Source organism: Aphelocoma coerulescens, chromosome 9 (genome assembly GCF_041296385.1).
Source record: "Aphelocoma coerulescens isolate FSJ_1873_10779 chromosome 9, UR_Acoe_1.0, whole genome shotgun sequence".
Lineage (NCBI taxonomy): Eukaryota > Metazoa > Chordata > Aves > Passeriformes > Corvidae > Aphelocoma > Aphelocoma coerulescens.
In genome coordinates this window covers 261067-281869 of record NC_091023.1, presented here as the reverse complement: position 1 = coordinate 281869, position 20803 = coordinate 261067, and the positions used below count along the sequence as shown (strand labels likewise).

At 43.9% G+C, this 20803-nt stretch overlaps 1 protein-coding gene across 1 annotated transcript in view; it reads left to right on the top strand.

Annotated features, from left to right (window-relative positions):
• The window catches only part of MYO7B (myosin VIIB), a 50150-nt gene that overhangs the window by 20722 nt on the left and 8625 nt on the right, over positions 1 to 20803 (top strand). Inside the window, exons 20-39 of the mRNA XM_069024683.1 lie at positions 660 to 744; positions 1965 to 2183; positions 3494 to 3670; positions 4381 to 4590; positions 5503 to 5670; positions 5958 to 6038; positions 6559 to 6686; positions 8161 to 8287; positions 9656 to 9775; positions 10663 to 10836; positions 11245 to 11472; positions 11922 to 12089; positions 12677 to 12794; positions 12889 to 13015; positions 13747 to 13916; positions 14610 to 14791; positions 15580 to 15707; positions 16237 to 16394; positions 16870 to 17023; positions 18871 to 19026. Coding sequence (XP_068880784.1) covers positions 660 to 744; positions 1965 to 2183; positions 3494 to 3670; positions 4381 to 4590; positions 5503 to 5670; positions 5958 to 6038; positions 6559 to 6686; positions 8161 to 8287; positions 9656 to 9775; positions 10663 to 10836; positions 11245 to 11472; positions 11922 to 12089; positions 12677 to 12794; positions 12889 to 13015; positions 13747 to 13916; positions 14610 to 14791; positions 15580 to 15707; positions 16237 to 16394; positions 16870 to 17023; positions 18871 to 19026 — 3078 coding nt within the window. The remainder of the gene's footprint in view (positions 1 to 659; positions 745 to 1964; positions 2184 to 3493; positions 3671 to 4380; positions 4591 to 5502; positions 5671 to 5957; positions 6039 to 6558; positions 6687 to 8160; positions 8288 to 9655; positions 9776 to 10662; positions 10837 to 11244; positions 11473 to 11921; positions 12090 to 12676; positions 12795 to 12888; positions 13016 to 13746; positions 13917 to 14609; positions 14792 to 15579; positions 15708 to 16236; positions 16395 to 16869; positions 17024 to 18870; positions 19027 to 20803) is intronic.

Here is a 20803-nt window from a genome sequence, read left to right as displayed (position 1 = left end):
CCTAATTCTTGCATTGCGTCTGCTTTAGTTTGAAATATCTTCAGAAATGAAATTTAGTCACTGTCAAATAAATGTTTGTCCTCATTAAATGCTTTACATCATGATTTGTAGTCATTGATCTTGTATCCTCTCAATCAGAACCATGATATAGGACTGAGTCTTGGTTTGGTTTAGAAATACTCTTGACCACAGTAAAGGAAGAACTAAAAAATATGACACAAATGCCCCAAAACTTCCTTTGTTTTTCACACTCTGCCTGCTATCCAAACCAAAAGCCTCAACTTGCTTTTACTTTTAAACCATCAGACCTATGTGCTGCTTTTTCAGCTGCAGCATGACAGGTTGTACCTTGGGAGGTTCATCTTGCTCAGATGGGTTCCTTGTCCTGGCAGCAAAACACTGGGGAGAGAGAGGTTATTAGGTGGGGAAGTTAACTTATCCAGTCTTGATGTGAGAGGTTTTCAGTTCTTACAGAGCTCTCTGACCACAGCAATCAATTTGGTCTGCAGTTGCTATGAGTATTTTTGCAGCAAACAAGGCTGACGTAAGACTGTGACCATTCCATAAAAGGAAAAAAAAGCCACCTTATTCTTTACTACTATCATAAGAAGCATCAGAGATAACCTACAGTTTGTCACCTCACATGTCTGTCTGCTTAGGAAGAAGTTCCTGAAACAGAGAAAGTCTGCTGTAGCCATTCAGTCAGCCTGGAGAGGCTACTGCTGCCGGAAGGAATTCAGAATGGTAAGGTGAAGGTGTATCAATTAATGTATATTTGTGTGTGTGTTTCTATATTGTGCCCTGCCAGACTGAGTGAAGTATTAGAAATTAAGATATTCACAATTGAAGGGAGAAGAGACAAGATGACAGAGTGTAAAGGAGGGTGTAAAGTCCAAGGAGGGCTCTGGGACCTCTCAGGGCTACCTGAACCTGTGATATTTCTGCTTTCTAGTGAAATAGGAACCCAACTCACCTTCAGCAGACCTGGCTCCAGAGGCCTAAGATATGAGTGGTCCCACACCTCTTACAGTCAGAAACCCAAGCATAGCCTTTGTGCATCACCACCATGCTATGAGCAAAGTGTCTTCTGCAACTGCTACAGGAAAACTGGGAATTTGTAAAAAATTAGCAGAAAAGTCATTATATCAATCTCACACTATTAAAAATTTTTCCAGGGGAGGTTCAGATTCAGATTAGATATTAGGAAAAAAAATTTACTGAAAGAGTGGTCAGGCACTGGAATAAGTTGTCCAGGGTGGTGGTGGAGTCACCATCTCGGGATGTGTTGAAGAGGCATCTGAATGTGGCACCTGGGGATATGGTTTAAGGGTGGTTATGGTGGTGATGGGTTGACAGCTGGACAAGATAATCTTGAAGGTCTCTTCCAACCTTGATGATTCTGGGTGATTCTGTGTGAAAAATACTGGCTGACCTTTCATAGATGGTGCATTTTCTGGGTGAGGAAAACTGGGGGCACTCACAGATTGTGTATTTGTGTGGGAGGGATTATTACTATTATTATTATTATTATTATTATTATTATTATTATTATTATATCCCATACAGCCCATTTGAGATGGGCAGGAGGAGAAACTGCCAGTTTCAGTCAGAAACATTCTATATTCTGCATCAGTGATGCAATTCCTGTCTGATTGTTTGTTCATTTGTTTCCATTCATTTGGCTTCATTTCTGCTCTGTTCCTTCCCTTGTCATAATTCCAGGCTACCATTGTCACTTTCTGGGGCCACTCCCTAGAACAGACCCCCCAAATAACTCTATATACTAGTTTTAAAGGCCTATTACTGGTAGAAAACAAAGCATAAAGTGTAATATTACATTAGACACTTCCAGTGTCTAGAAACAGTCACCGAATTTTGTTGTCTTCTACTCATCCCAACTTACATCCCAACCTGTCTCGATGGTTTGGAACCATAATGACGCCTTCTTTCTGCACCACCCACAGGTGCTGCTGGGCTTCGGGCGCCTGCAGGCCCTGTACCGCAGCCGGCAGCTGGCTCAGCAGTACGAGGCCACCCGGGCTCGGATCATCAGGTTCCAGGCCATGTGCCGCGGTTATCTGGTGCGCATGAAGGTGGCAGAGCAGAGGAAAGCCGTGTGTGTCATACAGGCATACGCAAGGGGCATGTTTGCTCGCCAAACCTACCGGAGGATAAAGGGGGAGGTAATGCTCACAGATACCTTGTGAACACATTGTTTCTATGAAATTCCAATAGAGATTTTATGACCAGCAAGTGTTGCCTTAACATAGCATTGGGTGTGGATATTCATTTTGGGGTATTTTATTTTGAACTTTTGCCAAGTACAAAAGCAGTGTGTGTTAAGCAGACTGATCTTGTTTACATTTGTTTTATGTGATCATTATCATGGATCAAAACTTCACTGACACAGTTGCAGTGGCTTTGACAGAAGGGAGAAAGGATAACATCCGTGTGTATCAGCCAGTCCTGCAAGGGGAGATCAATTTCTACAGCAGGGCCTGATAATGGCACTCAGGGATCCATTCAGAAGGGAATCCCAATGCAGTGTGTCTTGGTAGGTGCTACCAGCCCTTGGCAGTCCAAAGCACGTGGGAGGCATCTCCCTGATTTCCTTTCTCTACTAATGCTGTACAAACAGGACAAAGCCTGTTTGCAGATTTCTGCCTGTGGCCTGTTCCCTAAAATGCCAAATCTAGAACTAAGCTTCTGTTGTGACAAAGTCCTGTTGGGACCAGTTTGGACAACAGTTTGGCAGAAAGGAGTTGGCTCAGCAGTTGTAAAAACAGTCACAGAATAGTCCTGTTGTCCACAGAACAAGTTGAAAGCCAGGAATATCCACTTGGAAGAAGAGAAATATTTCATCTAAGTCCTAGGACCACCAAAAGCAAGGGAAGATAGCTGTTAGATTACAAAAGGTAGATATGCTGGTGGAGGAACACTGGCCAGTGTTGCCCAGCTCACACCTGAGGACTTGCTCAAACCTCTGAGCATTGCTGTATTTAAAAAAAGAGAAGACATAGTTGTAAACCTATTTGTAATGATGCTTTGAAAATAGAACAAGGCAAACACATACACATTTCTGATTGCAGCATAAGCTGGCACTTTAGCCAAATATGCCCAATGCTATTACAAGTCTCCTGACACAAAACATTTTAAAATTTTAAATATTGTGGGGTTTTCTGCTGTTAGCAATTCTGTGTTTTTCCTGTATTATCTCTTGTTGATAAAACTCTTGAATAATTCCACATCATTATCAATAGGCCAACAGTCCATAAAGACAGCTGTAAGAGCAGGGCCCTGCTGCTGACATGCCAGGTCTTTGTGACTGCTTGACACAAGCAACATTTAACTTCCTGTTTCAACACTGTACTGGCAGAGCTGGACCTCACTGTCACACACCTTTGTAAAAGTGTTTCATCTTCACTCTAGCAGAATGATGTTCATTCATGATGTTCATGTTTAAGTCATGCCTAACCTATTTCTGTGTTTAAAGGAACACCTGCCAACTCAGGAGAGAGAGGAGGCAGAAGCAAGACAAAGGAGGAACGTGCTTGCCAATAAACCAACAAATCATGATGTTATCAGCGACCAAGAAATGGTGGACAAAATTTTTGGGTTTTTACCGTCTGTGATTGGAGGCCAAGAAGGACAGGCTCCTCTGGGTTTTGAGGTACAGAGCTGCAGACTGGTAACAGGGCATGCTTTTCCTTGTGTAAGCCAATTGACTTTTGGAATTCCATCAGTGGTCAGTTCTGTTTACTGAACTTCTGTACAGTGAAGGAATCCCCCAAATTAGTTATCCAGTCACTGAGGCATCTCTTGCAGAGGTCAGTTCCCAAAAGTTTTTGGTCACATGAAGTTTAGGGACTATATAGCTTCAGACTGCACATTTGTTTCTTTGGCCCAGCAAAACAGTGCCATCCTCTGCATTTCGGCACCAACCTCATGCTCTGCTGACAGTGCTCTCAGTGATTTTCTGCCTGAAACAAGCTGAAAGTTCATGACCCATGATCATGTTCTTGAAAGCAAAATTTGGGATATACTTGTCCTGATAGCTGCGGAGGTTGGAATTCTGTAGGAAGAGGTGTGCAGAATAGAATTGTGTGGATTAGTACAGGATGTGAACAATAACACCTGGATTTTCTAGCAGCAATATTCTTGCTGAGGACCAAGATGGGAAGACCATATGGAACGGATGCATCTCAGAAGGACAAGCTCTGAGTCAAAATGATCTGTTGGTAGCTGCTGTAAATGGCTTTGGGGTTAGCTGGAAAGGCAAATTCTGGAAGACCAATGGCCAAGGGAAAAAAAAAAAAAAGCAAATTAAGAACATCAGAGTTCAGTAAAAGAAAATATGCTTCTTCCTCATGTTCTGCACAGGACTTGGAAACAAAGCCTAACAAGCTGGAGGAAGTGGACCTGGACATGGTTCCCATGAGTGTGGAGCTAGAAGAGGAAGCAGATGGTTTGGAAGAGTACACCTTCCCCAAGTTTGCAGCTACTTATTTTCAGGGGTCTTCTACACATACACATATCCGGAGACAGCTGCGGCACCCACTGCTCTACCATGATGACAAGGACAATGTCCTGGTATTTTTCTCCTTGTTGTTGTTGTTGAACCTGCTCTCTCCACAGCCCTGGCTTTTCAGGTCCCCTCATCCTTGGGTCCTGGCTCTGGCACAGCCCTGGGAACAAGAGACTCCAAAGCCAAGGAGATAGTCCCGAGCCTTTGTATTGAAAGTAGCAGTTCCCATCAGCATTTTTTGGCACTTTGCACGCAGGCACTTCACACAATCACCTGCCCAACACAGGATCTCTGGTCACCTTTGGTCTTGCCCAAAGAGAGAACTGGGAGGTGTGTTTTGACTTCTCCAGACATCCTTTGGGGCAAAAATGGACTGGAGAGAAAAAGCGTGAGAGCTTACCCATCTCTCTGCTCTTGGTAGGGTTGCTTGATCTGTGAGATAGGACAGAAGGGGGAGGGCCAGGCCTCCAATATCCTGTTGAACCAGATGGGGATTGAGGAGGGTGTTTTCCTTGATTCTAAGCATCCTGGCAGAAGGGAGGACCCCATGCATCAAGAACTTTGCTATTACTTGGCTTTCTAGTTCTGGGCATGAGGGGTCCTGGCAGACTCCACTCCACTGCTCATCAGGTGAGCAAATGCAGAGTGCAGTGCAGCCAAGGCTTCTCCACCTCCCTCCAGCCACAGCACACCTCCAAGGTGCCAGTAAAGGGAATGGTGAGGGTTCAGCAATCACAGAGGAAATCTGACCTTCCCACCAGAGCTGTACCCTCTTCCTTTAGCAGGAAAGTGCTGTGTGTTGCTGTCATGTGGTTTGGTATGAAACCAAACTCTTCATGTAAGTAGCCAGAGGAAATGAGAATTTTAACAATTTGGAAGGGGTAAAGGGAGAAAATGCTCTTAATCTAAACAGGCAGAAATGGCATGAAGCCATCGGTTTTGTTGGCACTGTTTGACTATGCTTTCTGCTACTATAGGCTTCTCTAGTTGTGTGGGTGATCATCCTGAGGTTCATGGGGGACCTGCCAGAGCCAGCAATGTTTGCCAAGAATACCACCACCAAGAGCAGCTCTGTGATGACACAGATATATGACACACTTGGCAGGAAAAACCAGGTCCAGCTGAGGAATGACAGCCCAAATATGGTGAGAGAAGCAGGCTATGTTTCATTTCATTCAAAGTTTTCATTTGCTTTCCTTGGTTTCTGTGCTGTCCTACCGAGAGTGAGAAAAGCAATGGAATTCTTTCATGCTACTGTACTTGAAATGTCACAAGTGCAAAAGGGCACCAGTCAGTCCTGGCAGGACACTCAGCTCCTTCTGGCAGGAGAGGACAAAACAAAAACATCTTCACTTGAGCATCTTTCTGTCCTTAATGAATCATTCTTGCTGTGCAATAAACTGATTTTCTATAATGGTAATGTGTATTGCAGAGAGAAGGCAGAAGGGATAACAGGATTTCTAAGGGAATTTCATCCCTGAAACTGAAACGGTCATCCAAGCTGACAGGGAAGGTAAGAGGTGAAAATAAATTGCCTTCCTTTCTTCTTGCCTGGAGCCCTGTCTTCACCTTCTGGCAGATGTTATGTGAGCAACCTCCCAGCTGAGAACTTGTTCCCCTGCCAAGCCAGGGCAGCCCCGTGTGGGACACCTGGTGCAGTGTTCTTCGGAAACAATCCCCATGTGCACTTATGTCACCTGTTCTCTGGAAGAGAACACAGGGAGAAATTTATTACTGAGAATTGTTGGCATTACAGAAGAGCTTGCCCAGCAGCCTGAGCAGACTGAGAACCATGTGCTTAGGGCTGTACAGGACAGTACAAGAAAGTTCTCCTAGACAGTGATAGTGCTGTAACAGCACGTTTAATGAGTTACCTTGAGAGGGAAGGGGGCAATATGGCCTGGTTCTCCTGCACTGAGCAGGAAGAGTTTTAGCCAGAAAGATAGAGAAGGAATGTCTCTCATTTCTGGGAGAGCTGCCTGCTAAGAGGGAGATTTCTAGACCACTCTGGGGTTCCACTCTGTTTCTTTCAGGTGACAGACCAGCTGCAAAGTGGAGAAGAGGCTTTCCAAGAGGATACCTCAATCTCTCAGAGACCTATGTCCAACCTAGAAAAAGTACACTTCATTATTGGCAATGCAATTCTGCGTCCTGCCATCAGGTAGGAAACGTGTACCTCCTTCCTAGGGCCAGGTGCCCATTACATTGAGGAAATCCAGCATCCTTTTTCCACAGTCCTGGAGAATGACTCCCTTACTGCCTTTTCTGGTATTTTCATGTTGCAGTTTAGGCCAGCTGCCTCCATGTATGGCTTTCTGAATACCCCACAGGTATGGAAAGGGGCAGAGCTCAGGGCTGTGACTTCATAACATTTGAAGATGGAGCACAGCCCTTGAATGAGGGAAAAGAGTCACTCAGAGGAGTAAGAAATACGGAATTAATGGATGAGAGGTTTGCCAATAGCCTCTTGCTGAGCACTCAAGCAATTGTCCCCGCATCGGAGATGGTCGAAGGTCTGGATTGCTGAGTGTATCAGACACTAAGGAGAAATCCTGACCACAAGCAGTGTGAGGCTGGACCTTAGGCCAAGCATGGTGTGAGGATAAGACAGAGGCTCGTTGATTCTGACCTGATCCCATGAATCCTCTCCTTTGTTTTATCCTAAGCATTTTTCTGTAACAAAGTCCACAGACACAGGCCGTGCCTTGACCCCAGTCATGGGCTGCATTCCTCTCTCCACAGTCACTTTATTTCAGTCAAGACACTCCCTAAAGCAGATTCTCAGCTGGCAAAAATTGCATTCAATCCATATATCATAATAACCACAGGCTAAGTACCTATTACCTTAGTCTGTGTTTCATCATATGTCCTATCAGGGAACAAAAAACTCATGCAACTTATGTCCTCTTACATCAGATTTGACAAATGTGTGTTCCAAGAGTCTAGAAAAAATTAAGATGATTTTTTAATAGCAGTTTTCTTTGTATGCAGATTTTGCATCTGTTTCCCTTAGGTCCTTGTGGCAGGTAACTTGCATTTTCAGAAGCTTAATCTGAAGTGTTCTATTCTCCATTTCTGTACCAGGATTCACTCCAAGTTTGGATATAAAGATAAATAAAATATATAAATATTTTAAATATATAAATTTATATATTTATATATTTAACTATATAAATATGTATATATAAAATTAAGCAGGGTGTCCCCCATCCTTATCCCCAAATTCACCTACAAGCAGACAGACAAGAGCCATGAGCTACAAGCCACATGCTGTAGAGAGCTCAGAGCAAGTTACACATCTAGACTCTTGGACAGCAATGCCATTTCACAGCTGCATGACCCAGCAGTTGTTTCTCCTCCACAGTCCCCTGCTTGTCGCAGGAGTTAATCCAGCATGGGAACTGCACTTGAGCTGCTCGAGTAAGAAGGGGTGGCAAAAGACCCTAAGCATGCCAGGAGCCTTTTCCATAACAAACCTGTTTCCTGTGGTGCATTAAAGGTGCTATCCAAGCTACTGTGTTTAAACCTAGCTCAGATCTACTTCATCATGCTGCAATCCTGCCAACCTTGCAGTCAAAATGTAGCCAAAGACAGTTTGGACAGTGAATCTGTTGTTCTCACATGTTTCATTACAGAGATGAGATTTATTGCCAAATTTGCAAACAACTCACCGAAAACAACAACAGGAGCAGCTATGCTCGTGGCTGGATCCTTCTGTCACTTTGCCTTGGCTGCTTTCCTCCTTCAGACACGTTTGTGAAGGTACACTGCTAACCTTTCCTACAATAGCTCATATGCCTCAGCTGAGCTGGTGTCTTGTGTATTTTGATGCTTTGATGCTGACAGCCACATAAAATGTTTGGCTTCCAGAGCAGCTGGTGCTGCAGTTTCAGCAGAAACTTTCTCATCTCCTATTCTTATCTGGGAATTTAAATAAATTATTGCTGCATTTGCATTTAATTTTTTTCATTATGTGTCATAGAGTCTTGATTCTGTTGTTCTGGTTTAGATCTATAATCTGCAAGGGATCTGGCAAATTTTAACCTCTCCAATTCTGCCTTTCCAACCAAAGGCAACCAAAAGGTGTCTCCAGTTACAAACCCCAGTGATTAAATATACTCAGGAGGGCAGTATAAAATCACACTCCCAAGTTTTATCAGTCCTTACCCTATATCTCTAAGCCCTAAAAAGTCCAATAGATATTTGGACTTTTAAATTATTCATTAATTTCCAAGTTTAAATGGATGATAAATCTACTTCACCACAGGATAAAAACTCAACCTGTGGCTCCAACTTGACATCAGGCTTCCTCCTAAATCTGAGAGGCAAACAGATCCATGGATGGGCATGAAACTTCAGCCTTGCTTTACTAACACCCCAGTTCAAACGATCAATCAAATCATAAATGCTGATAAATGGACACAAATCAGTGTCCAGTGTTGATTGGAACAAATCAGTCACAAGCCATACGCATCTTTCGACACCAGTCTTCGTCCAAAGACTTGGAACCATGCAGAATTCATGAAAGACATGACCATACCCTACCTCCAGGAGTATTCTTAATCATTAAAATAACCAGGTGAATGACCCATGCTTGCACTAAATACAGATATGTAAATACAAGTCCGTGTCATCCAAGAGCCATAAAGACTCCAAAAGCTCAGTTTATCCAATTAATCTCTTCAAATGTCCAACCTTAATCATGTATTTAAGTTATTGATATTGCCAGAGAACTTGGTAAAACTAAAGGTATCAATCATCATTAGTCCTAATCTGCCATTAGCCCTCTTCCCAGCTCTTCCATTTGTCAGGCTCTTGGGTTGAAAACACTAACTCTTGCTCTAACCTAAGCATTAAGAATAAAGCCTCCACTACTCATGTAGTTAAACATGGTGAATAGACTGACACAAGTCTTCTCTCCCTTTGGACAGAAAGTTCTGAAGAATGAGTGAAAACTAAGTGTCTCAAGCCTCCTTTTTGAAGACACTAATTCCAACCCTTATCTTTAATCTTTTCTGGTGAATCAAAAGCTAATGGATCACTCTAATCTAGTGTATCAGCTGCAGAAGGTTTTTATTGTTTTCTGAGGACTAATGTTTCCTAACTCCTTCTCCTGCTCTGTGCATGTAGTACCTGTTGAATTTCATCCACCATGGGCCCACAGGCTACGCTCCGTACTGTGCTGAGCGTCTGAGACGTACCTACAGCAACGGGGCCCGGACTGAACCTCCCAGCTGGCTGGAACTTCAGGTAGCAGCTCCCTTTTGGCTTAATTATATTGATCTGGGACATTTTATACTGGTTTTTGTAAGTATACTACTTACTTTGTAGTTATACTACATTCATTAATCTGTAATAACAGACATTCCTAAATCAAATCATGGAAATCAATGGCACAAGGAGATTGAAGACCAGCCACCTTGGTCTGGGCAGTTTCTTGGATACACCTCTTCTGTCTATTCAGTTACCCTAAATCCAGAAGAGGATGTAAGCAGCAGCAGATGATTTGCAGGGAGATACCTCCATCCACTCAGCAACCACAGGCCAGAAACAACCTCCTGAGGAAAGCTCTTACTATCACTTTTGGAAAGAACTGAGCAAGGCTTATGCTTTTAAAATAAAAGGAAGAAGGAAGTAAGATGGTGCTATATTGTCCTCCCCTTCCTTTAAATGTCACCCTAGTAATTAAAAACTACATGCCTCCCCTTTCAAATAAAGACCTCAGTTCAATTCCTCCCTAAATCTCAGGGACCCTATTACTTAACACACATCTTCCTGGACAAAGTACTTGCTGCAGGCCATCTCTCCACTGATGCACGTAAGGCTGTTCCCACAAATCATCAGGACAAATGTGGCTCATGAAAAGTCTATCAGTCGGCACTGTTATGTGATTATCAGCTCTCATGACCTGTGAGGAGGAGAAAATTTGAGGAGTCCAGTGCTGCTCCAGGGATGTAATTTATGTTTACAACTCACCATGCTTTGAAGAAACTGTGGGAGTGTTGGAGATTCACTTAAAGATTGTTGACCAGGTTGTACAGTGTGTGGAGCTTTTAAATCTAAATGCCTTCTTCGTTCTTCAGAAGAGAGTAAGGTTTGCCCATAATCTGTTTCTCTCATTTAACTCTGATTTACAGGCAACAAAGCAGAAGAAACCCATTATGCTTAATGTCACGCTGATGAATGGCCAGAGCATCACTGTCCCTGCCGACTCTGCTTCCACTGCCAAAGAGATCTGTCAGTTCATAGCAGATAAAACCAAACTGAAGGACGCCTTTGGGTTTTCGCTCTACATTGCTGTGTTTGATAAGGTAAAGTGTAGAAAAATAGAATGAAAGCTCCCTTCTCTTTTTGTGGAGGAGTTGCTGCTGCCCACCCAGACTCACTGAGGACTCCCTCTGAATTCTGGAACACCCTCGACCCAGTCCTGCACTGAAACCAAATCAGTTCTGAATCCCAGCTGGATCTTGGGACCTGATAATTCTTTTCTGCCTTTCTGTTGGCTCATCATTCAGCAATTCCTGCTGCAGCCCTGTAAGGCTTCCTTTGCCACATAGCTGACTAGTAAAAATACATCCACTTACCACATACAGCTTGCATATTCTGCTTACCTTTTTGGAGTTTTCCTTGCTGTCAGGAGACCAGGAGCTTTGCATTTATTGTCCTTCAGGCAAACCCAGAGCAGGCATGCCAGTAAATGCAGGGTCCCTTTGTGGCAGGTCTGGTCGCTGGGCGGGGGCCGAGACCATGTCCTGGATGCCATCTCTCAGTGTGAGCAGCTGGTGAAGGAGCGGGGCACACATGAACGCCACGCACCCTGGCGCCTCTACTTCCGGAAGGAAATCTTCACCCCCTGGCACAACTCCCAGGAGGATCCTGTCAGCACTGATCTCATTTACCACCAAGTCATCCGTGGCATCCGATTTGGAGAGTACCGCTGCGAGAAGGTGGGTCTCCTGATTCATCCTCCCAAAGAGACAAAACTATATTAATACTTACCACATTAAAAAGCAGGAATATGAACTGAGTTTGTAGTGGATGTGAACAACCCTTCCCCTCTTAATGAACAATCCCTGTCCAGGTGATTGTGCCAGCTGTCACACTGGCAGCTCTAATGAATAATTTTTCTTTCCCAGCAACTTTCAGTTCACATGGGAACTTGGAGGCATGTCCAAAGGGGCAAATTGGGTCATACCTTAAAATGTCTTTGCTAATAATCTCTCTGATGTTATGACTGCGGGAAGTTCATCCCTCCTTATGCTGGATGACTATTAAGAGTTATCCAGACAAAAACGGAGAAAGTCGTTTGAACCTAAATGGTTCAAAGATTGAAAGAGGCTATCTATACCCTTTGTGACATCCTTCTAGGCCTCTTTTAATGTATTAATTATTTCAGGAGGAGGATTTGGTGGAGATAGGTGCAAAATATTGTTATATCAAATTTGGAGATACCATCCACAACGAACTTGTGCAGAAGGTGCTCCATGACTGTATCCCAGTGAAACAGCTGAAGTCCAAGCCCCTGGAAAAGTGGGTGAGCCTTATAACCTATGCACATGCTAAGGTAAGAGGTTTGTCTGGCACTGCTGGGTAACTACTCTTGAGCACCAGTTTCTGCTTCTTTCACCATTTCCATTTATGAATAGTCTGTAGGGGAAGAAGGAAAACCAGCTCAGTTTGTAGATCCCAAATAGTTCATTAGGTCTGGGGGATCAGAAAACCTTTCCACTCGCTCTTCTGTATGAAGAGCAGGGGGGAAGAATGAAAACGTACATTTAAATCTCTAAATAGAGTAGCTTTTAAGGCTCTATTTACCATCTGACAACCAAGTCAGGATGGGCATGGGACAGAATATTGGTTTTGATCTGGAAATGGATTACCTGAATTATTTCCATGCCATCCAAAATGTGTTAGACTCTGAACAGGTCAGTGGGGATTTGAGGGAAATTTGGAATCCAGATGCCTGTGGGCACTATTAGTTGCACATGGGTCCCTGGAGACCATTCCTGATTTACTTTCTCCAAGTTCCCTTGACACCAGTAACAGCAGAGGATTGTTGGGATCTCTGGGGTCAGGCTTGTTCTTTATTGTCTGCAGATTATGCAAACCAGATTTTACTGAGAAAACCTTGGGTGTGTTTTTTTCCTGCAGGCCCCATACACACAGGACCATCTCTCCTCTCAGACCGTGAAGGAGCAACTTGTAGATTTTGCTCGCTTTCAGTGGCCTTTGCTTTTTTCCAGATTCTTTGAAGTCACTAAGTTTTCAGGTAATACCTGGAGCCTGGGAGTAGAGGACAGATATAAGATCAATAGGGGAAGACTTGTATAGCATTGAAAAGGAATCTTTTTCCATATTTTCAGGACCCAGCTTGCCTAAGAACCACTTCATCATTGCTATAAATTGGAAAGGCATCTGCTTCTTGGATGAGTCAGAAAAGCGGTTCCTTGAGCTGACCTTCCCAGAGATAACTGGCATCCACACCAACAGGTGAGGGCCCCAGAAAGACAAGATCTGAAGAAGGCATCTCTTCCATACTCAGAAAGGGTGTACCTTCTCTGCCACCTCCTTAGGTGATTTGATCTGTCCCTGGAAAGGTGGTTTAGCCTAGGTCTGGGAAACAGAAAGGGAAAACTTCTGAGCAGCTTGTAAAGGAAATACTGAAAGGACTGGATCCTTCCAGCTGGTGGAAAGTGATCCTGATCAGTCAGAAAGGTGTAAGGAAGCACAGACAGGCATCAAGACAAGAAAGGCCAAAATAACTGACACAGTGAAGCCATTGTCTGTTGTGTATGCTGGGAGTTCACACAGTTCTCGGGTGTCATGGACCAGAACAGGATCACTGAGAAAAGAGGTTAACCACTGCTTGCTCATGGCACACATCCTTGCATCAGGTCACTTGGAAAAAAGAGTCTTACATACACAAAAAACCCCCCTGTGAGGACTGCCAGAGATTTAATTAGTTGTCAAGTTACTCCAGAAGAAGGGTGTTCTTTTGTCTATATGGAAGCACTTTTATACAAAACATGGTGGAGTCCACAGTAAAGCTGAACCACTTCACTCCTTCACACCTACCAGTTCATGGGAAGGCAAATTAGGAACTACCAATATTCACTGAAAGGGAGTTATCTGCAAGGAGGTGTGGGTGCCTTGGCTGTATTTACAGATAGGTCTGTAAGTTTTTCAGATGCTCTGGTAACAAATTGTTTGATAATACATAGGGCAGTGAAGTCATTTGGACAGAGTTGCACTCTTATCACGCTTCGTGCCGAGGAGTTTGTTCTGACATCTGTAAATAGCATTGTCATTGCTGAACTGGTGGTGATGTTCCTGGAAGGACTGAAGAAAAGATCACCATTTGCCGTGGCAATGCAGGAGAAAAAATCCCAGGGTAAGTCTCACAACTTTTCTACAGGGCGGGGAAGAAAATCATGAGAGAATCCACAGCACTTGTTTGAAGGTGCTCAGAGAGGAGAGGGGGAATTTCAACAAGAGTCCCTTTGCTCCCAGGGGGATGCACAGCAATGCCAAGCATAAGGCAATTGGATTCAGTACCTTTGCACACAAATAACCTTTCCTTCTTCCTTCTCCTTCTTTATATATTTTATTTAGATAGTATAGTGTCCAGGAATTCAGTTTGGTTATAGTAGGAAGTTGGATCTGGGCTCCCTTGGAAACACTTTGCAGAAGAATTTCACAGAGGCAGTAAACTGGAATTTTATGTGGAATACAGGTGGCTCAAACTGACATATATGTTTAAAATGTAAACATTAACTTCAGTTACTTACTACTACTGAGTTCCTTTCCATGCTCTGCTGCCAGTCTAGACACAAAGTCAGCATTCGTGTGAATCAAACGGAGTTCTGCCATTGCCCTCAGTGGATCAAAATCAGGGTATCAGAGGAAACAGAAGTGATTTCTCTGAAGTGTTACTGGAAAATTAGCCATATTTACACAAATCACTTTCTACTGCTAACTGAATTCAGACCTTCAAAATACAATTCCCTTGTTTTTCATGTTGCAATCCCTTTGCATTTTCTTGGATTGTCAAGCCTGAACAGTACTCCCTTATTCTGTTTTCCAGAAGATCCCAGCATCCTGTCCTTCAAGAAGGGAGACTTGCTAATCTTCACTGAAGACAAAAGGCTGGATGCAGACCCTGGCTGGATTGGTGCCCAGAATGAAAGGACAGGCAAAACAGGGAATGTATTTTTGGAAGACATCTACATCATTCCTTCTCTCACAAAACCCTCTAGTCAAGTGCTGGTAAGGAAAGCTAACACTCTCTGAAAAGACTGGAAGAAGATAAAAATGTTAAATATGGTTGAATTTATAACTGGAAGACAATTGTCCCTCCAAAGTCAGACAAGTTCTATACCTCCCATTGAAATAAAACATTTCATTCTGTCCTGTCTGAATATAAAACTAAACCTAGCCCAGACTCTAAGGAGAAGACTGCAGCTGCACAGAAACAATGACTTAAAAAACCCCCCAAAACCCAGTTTATTCACCATGGGAGATTCCAGTGCCTGCAACTGGTAGCAATTAATGGGTATGGGTGCGCAGTTGAATTTTCCTGCATTCACTCTGGGCTTGAGTGGTGATCACATTATGCCTCAAGGGAACCTTTGAGTGCAGCAGGTTACTTTAAGAGAATATGGGCTTTGAGGGAGTCAAGGTTTCTCATTAATGCCTCTGCTAATAAATTTGTCTTCAGTTTTGGGCATTCAGTATATTGGATGTTGTGCTAACAGGTAAAAAGCAGAAAAACTGGTGGCAGAACACACACGAGAGAAAAAGATGCTTTGTAAAACATGTGTTATGCTTTGGATAATCACATACATTTCAATGTCCACTACTGTTGGGTCTGTGTAAATTGTTTCTTTGAGTCAACTGTTCCCAGGTCTTTCTTGAGTCTCTGGAGATGCCGCTTTTGAGACAGAAGGTCTCGGGCAGCACAGAGTACTACCTGCACATATATGCTGAGTAACACCTGACAGTGCGTGCAGAGACCTGTCTCCAGGTGACATCTCTATGTGGCTGTGTTATTCCAGAGTTTGCTGATGATGTCTCCAGACCAGAGGAGGACAGCTTCACAGAACTCCTTCATGGAGGAACCTGATGAAGAGGATGTCAAGGTGAAGCCTTACACCCTGGAGGAGTTCTCCTACGAACACTTCAGGTGAAGCTCTGTGTAGAGTACGCCCTAGAAAAGTTCTTGTTGATCTGTAATCCTTAAAGCCTATTATGTAATGGCATCTCCCACTTCTGATTGGGTTTCTTCTTTTTGTTCCCTGTGACTCTGGATATGCAGAGATTCTGGCCTATTGTATCTTAAGTCTGCAGAAATGAAAAGGGGAGGGTAGAAGAACCCCAGTTAGACTGACTTCTTCCAGCAGGCCCTATTCTTACTTCTCACCCCTTCTTCAGCACTTACCAGCTAGTGAGGATATACAACATCTCAGGCCTCAGAAAGTAAGGGGAAAATTAGTTTTCTGGAAACCTCTCTTCTTTTTGCAAGCCTCCTACCTTCTGGTTATACAGGAAACTACATTTCCTTGCTCTTGTTGACCTGCAGAATCAAAGGAGATCTGAGATCACTGTCTTGAGAAAGAACAGGTCTAGAGATATGACTTTGTGATAATGACCTCCTTTGTTCATAGCAACACTAATCCAGTAATTTTGTATTGCTTGCACTTGTCTTCATTCAGGACTCCTGAGAAGGAATCCATCAGCAAAGCTGTTCTTCAGAAATCCCGTGGGCACAGTCAACTGTGGGCACACTCTAAGGAGCCTCTGAAACAGCCGTTGCTGAAGAGAGCATGCACAGACCCTGATCTTCGGGATTTGGCCTGTCAGGCCTTCATTGATATCCTTTCTCTCCTTTCTTTGGGACCTGAGAACACTCAGGAGAAGGAAGAGTTAGCTAGGTCCACTAAACTACCTCTATTGAGATACCTCAGCCAGCTTACAGGGGATACATTCATATAAAGATGGAGTGGATTGAATCTGTTTCCCTTGCCTACAGAGGAAAGGCTCCTATTCCCTCCCAGTGCTCCACAGCTACTGATGGCTCACTTAACTGAGAATGTTGCTTTAGGAGTGAGTGAGATTTACTGCACATGCCCAGAGAAAGCACCTACTAGCACAGTACAGATCACAGCCAAGCAGCAACTGCTGCATAGGAAAAGGGGGTAGGGGACAGACAGGGAACATGCTCCAGACCTTCCTCCCAGTATTTGCCACTTAGACATCAACAAAATCACCAACATGTTAGGATCCAGATGAAACTTCCCATTTACATTCAAAAACTGGCCTGCTTTCCCCCTTAACAGTGCATTCACCCATCATGAAATTCATGGGAGACTATCCCTCAAAACAGGCACACTCCTCTGTGGAAGTCACCGACCAGATATTTGTGCCAGCTATCCAGGAGGAGGTCCTGCGCGATGAGATTTACTGTCAGATTATGAAGCAACTGACTGAGAACAAAAACAGGTATTTACCTGGGTGCAAACACCCTGCTCCTGCAGAGCAAGGCCTCAAAGTGCAAGGGGCATCAGGAACCCCTGCTGCACTTGTGATGCAGTGGGGGCACTGGGAAGGATAAACAAATGTTGGAGTAGCAGCTTGTCTTCCCCCTTTTGCCAGCTAGTGCTATGGGGCTCACCTTTGTGGAGCGCTCAGGACCACTCCCTGGCTCCCATCAGCATTCCATGCTCATCTCCTTGCGGTGTGAGGCAGGCAAGGTGTCACTGAGGCTCCCCTGCTCCTGAAGTCTGTAGGGGAAACGGCACTGCCTAGTCCTTGCATCCTTTCAGTGACTGGCCTGACAACTCTCCACTTAAGTTTCCCAACGGCAGCATTCCCCTCTCATGAAAACATAGTTCACACTGGATTTTTACCACCAGTGAATAAATACTTTTGAGTAGTTATATTAATTACGTTACATAACTGCCTTGCAGAACAGATTGGTTACAGAGGCACCTGCCCACATAAAAGTCTCTGAAACAGGCTAGTGTTTTATTCCCCACTCACAAAATGATAATTTGACCTACTTCCAGGGAAACTGAATTGCAAAAAGCAGCTTAAAATAATATTAATTATTAACAAAATTGTTTGTTTCTGGATGCATTGTGTTTATTTCTTTCTTACTGTTCCACAAATATTACACGTAGTGGAACTTCTATCATGTGTGTCAGTGTTGAATGGTAAATTCCCTTGCACACACTGAATCCTACAGGCTATTGAATGCATAGTCTGTAACCATGGTGCCAATGCCACGCCTGATGTATTCCACCAATTTAGTAGCTGTTGTGAGAGGGATCACTGATGTGAAAAAAACAATGCTTGAAAGGTGGCTATTTCCATATACTTTCATTAGAACAGCCAGAGCAACAAATCTTTCATCCTTCCCAGGCTGCTGTGTTGTGGACCACATCCCACTCTCACATAGACACAAGCACCATTGATCTATAGAGTATAAATGGGATTAAAATAGTGTGTCTTCATCTGCAAAATTAGAACAGTAAGCAGGAATAAAGAAGCCAGGACCTCTTTATTCAGTGAAGTCTGATGCCCCTTCAGAGCTGACTTTCCCAACCAAAACCACTTCACACCAGTGAGCATTTCAGAGCAATCCTGGGACACAGCTGAAGTGTGTTCTGCTCCTGGCTTTGAGGCAGAATGACTGACCACCTCAAGGCTGCAGAGCCCTTCTTAATGGTGAGGGCAAGGTACCAGAAGAGCTTCAACTGCCAGATTTCACAGATGCAGAGGCTGGAAGAACTGGATTGCTGCCTGAAAAATAGTACCAGCTTGACCTGGAGCATTTAAGAACTGCACCTACCTCACTACATAATGCTATTGACATGTTCATTTTTCAGAACAGAACAGGAGTACACATAGGGGGAAGCCAGTGCATGCAAATTGCTCATACCCTGAGCACTTCCATTGAGAATACATCCATTGAGAAACCACAATCTGAATACATGTGAGCTTGAACACCAAGTCAACAGTGGCTTTCCAAGAGGATGGCACCAGGGTCACTCCTGCTAAGATGTCTGCTAAACTGGAATTTATATTTATTCATGAGGTTTGCATCTGTCATGGGTATTTCTTATTTAGGACTTGGCATTGTCTTCACATGCAGTCTGTGGTTGTTGCACAGCAAACGAATGCCAGAGCCTATGTTGATTTGCAGCTCTCGGCTGAATGGGACCATGATGGGAGTGTATTTCTCTTCCCTGTAGCGGTGTGTGTGGTCAAACAGAGTGTGTGTAGGTGTGTGATCAAACAGAGAATTATATGTGGCTGTAGCAGAACTGTTGGCTTTGTGTTCCCAGGTACAGCGAGACCAAGGGCTGGCAGCTCCTCTGGCTCTGCACCGGCCTCTTCCCACCCAGCAAGTCACTGCTCAAACATGCCCAGAAGTTCATAGAGACACGTCAGAAAGAAACACTGGCCCTGGGGTGCCGTCGGAGGATTCAGACGGTAATGAGGTAAATAATCTGGCATATAACCAGCTCAAAGTGTTCAAATACCAATAATCAGGTTCCAAAACCCACATGGGCTAAAATAGTGTCACTCTCACTCTCCTTTCCCTCTTTACATCTTGGTGGTTTTTTTTGTTTTTTTTTTTTTTTTTTGTGATCATTATTTTTAACTTTCTTTATGAACTTTGAGCCATTAAAGAGAGGTCTATGCCACAGTTTCACTTTTTTCTTTCACAGAGTTAGCAGCATTTTTAGAAGTTCATCACACATAATCACTTCACTCCCAGAGCTGGGTATTTCAAACATCCTAAAGGGCATGTAGCTTGGAATGATGTCATTGATGATATCCTGACCTTACTTTTCTTTGGTGAGGCAGCATGTCCTTGTTGGAAGGATCAATACAATCAATTCCTATTCTTTGAAAGAACCCAAATGAGCAAAGCCCTCTTACCTGGCTGCTCACAGCAAGGCACTTCTCCATCCACTTGGCATTACAACAGTCTGAAGCAACAAGACCCCCAAACCACAGGGCTTCCTGAGCTTCTGAATGAGTTGTTGTTCTAAGGGACATGACACAACCAGAGAGAGGGGGAGGGCTAACAGAATTTCAGGAAGGATCAAATGAACTGTAGGGGAAAGGTTTCCCTAGATTCCTCCAAGCACTGGAATTACCCAGCTAGCCACTCTGAGAACAAAGCTTTGGCAAAGGTTGACTCCAGCCTGCTCCTTTTTGATGGGTGCTGTGATTTACCACCACAGACCTCATCAGTAAAGAATCTGCCCAATGATTTCTCCTTCCAGCTCCTCCATCCTCCCTTTTCTCTCAGGCTGGGCCCCATTTGGTCTGTGAGCCCCACGGGTCAGGCTCTAGGGGAACACTAACACACTAACACATCCCTTGCAGTGGATGGGGTTTGGCACTGCTGGGGAAATGTCACCACACACTGAACTCACTTTCGAAGTGCCTGAAAAATGCATGGCAAGGAATGCTATTCATTGTTTATTTCTACGGAGAAGACTTAAAAATTCCTGCCTCCCTGTATCATGTGATATTCATGCTCTAGGCCCTGTTGAGCTGTACAGAGCTTCTTTAGAGAGAGCAAACAGGAAGGGGAAAGCAGAATGGGCTGTTTGGAAGGAGAATTTTATCTGCTAAACTGCCCCAGATCTGGAGCTTGGGGGATGGGAACAGGAACAAAGACAAATCTTGTCTTCTAAGAGTGTTCTTTTCCTAAGATTAAACTTGCACCTGCTTAGAATAGAATAGAATAGAATAGAATAGAATAGAATAGAATAGAATAGAATAGAATAAACTATTTTAGTTGGAAGGGATCTTCAATGATCATCTAGGCCAACTTCTCCCTGTAAGTAACCTGGTCTCTTTGGAAAGGGGAGAGCAGGCAGCTGAAAGGATTGACCTACAATACATACCGGGGAAGCCAACTGAGCCTTTGGGTACACACCTTTTCCTCCATAAACCACTTTACAGCTTCATCCCCAGAATCCTGGACAAGGAACCACCCTGATGGGTGTTAAGCAGATCTCACCTTGGCAGTGACTTTCTTGCTCAGGCTGCAAGGAGAGGTGGGTAGCCCCCTATGCCTCTGCAGCCCAGCTGCTGCACTTCCTTGAGCTCCCAGGGCCTCCCTCTGATGCCAGTTCAGGAACAGATGACTGAGTGGGGCAGGTCCACACTTCAGACAGTGTCTGCACAGTACAAAGCATGTGCTGTTCAGCCTGGTTACAGTCAAGTTTTCCTTCTCCAAATGGAAATGCTCCTTTA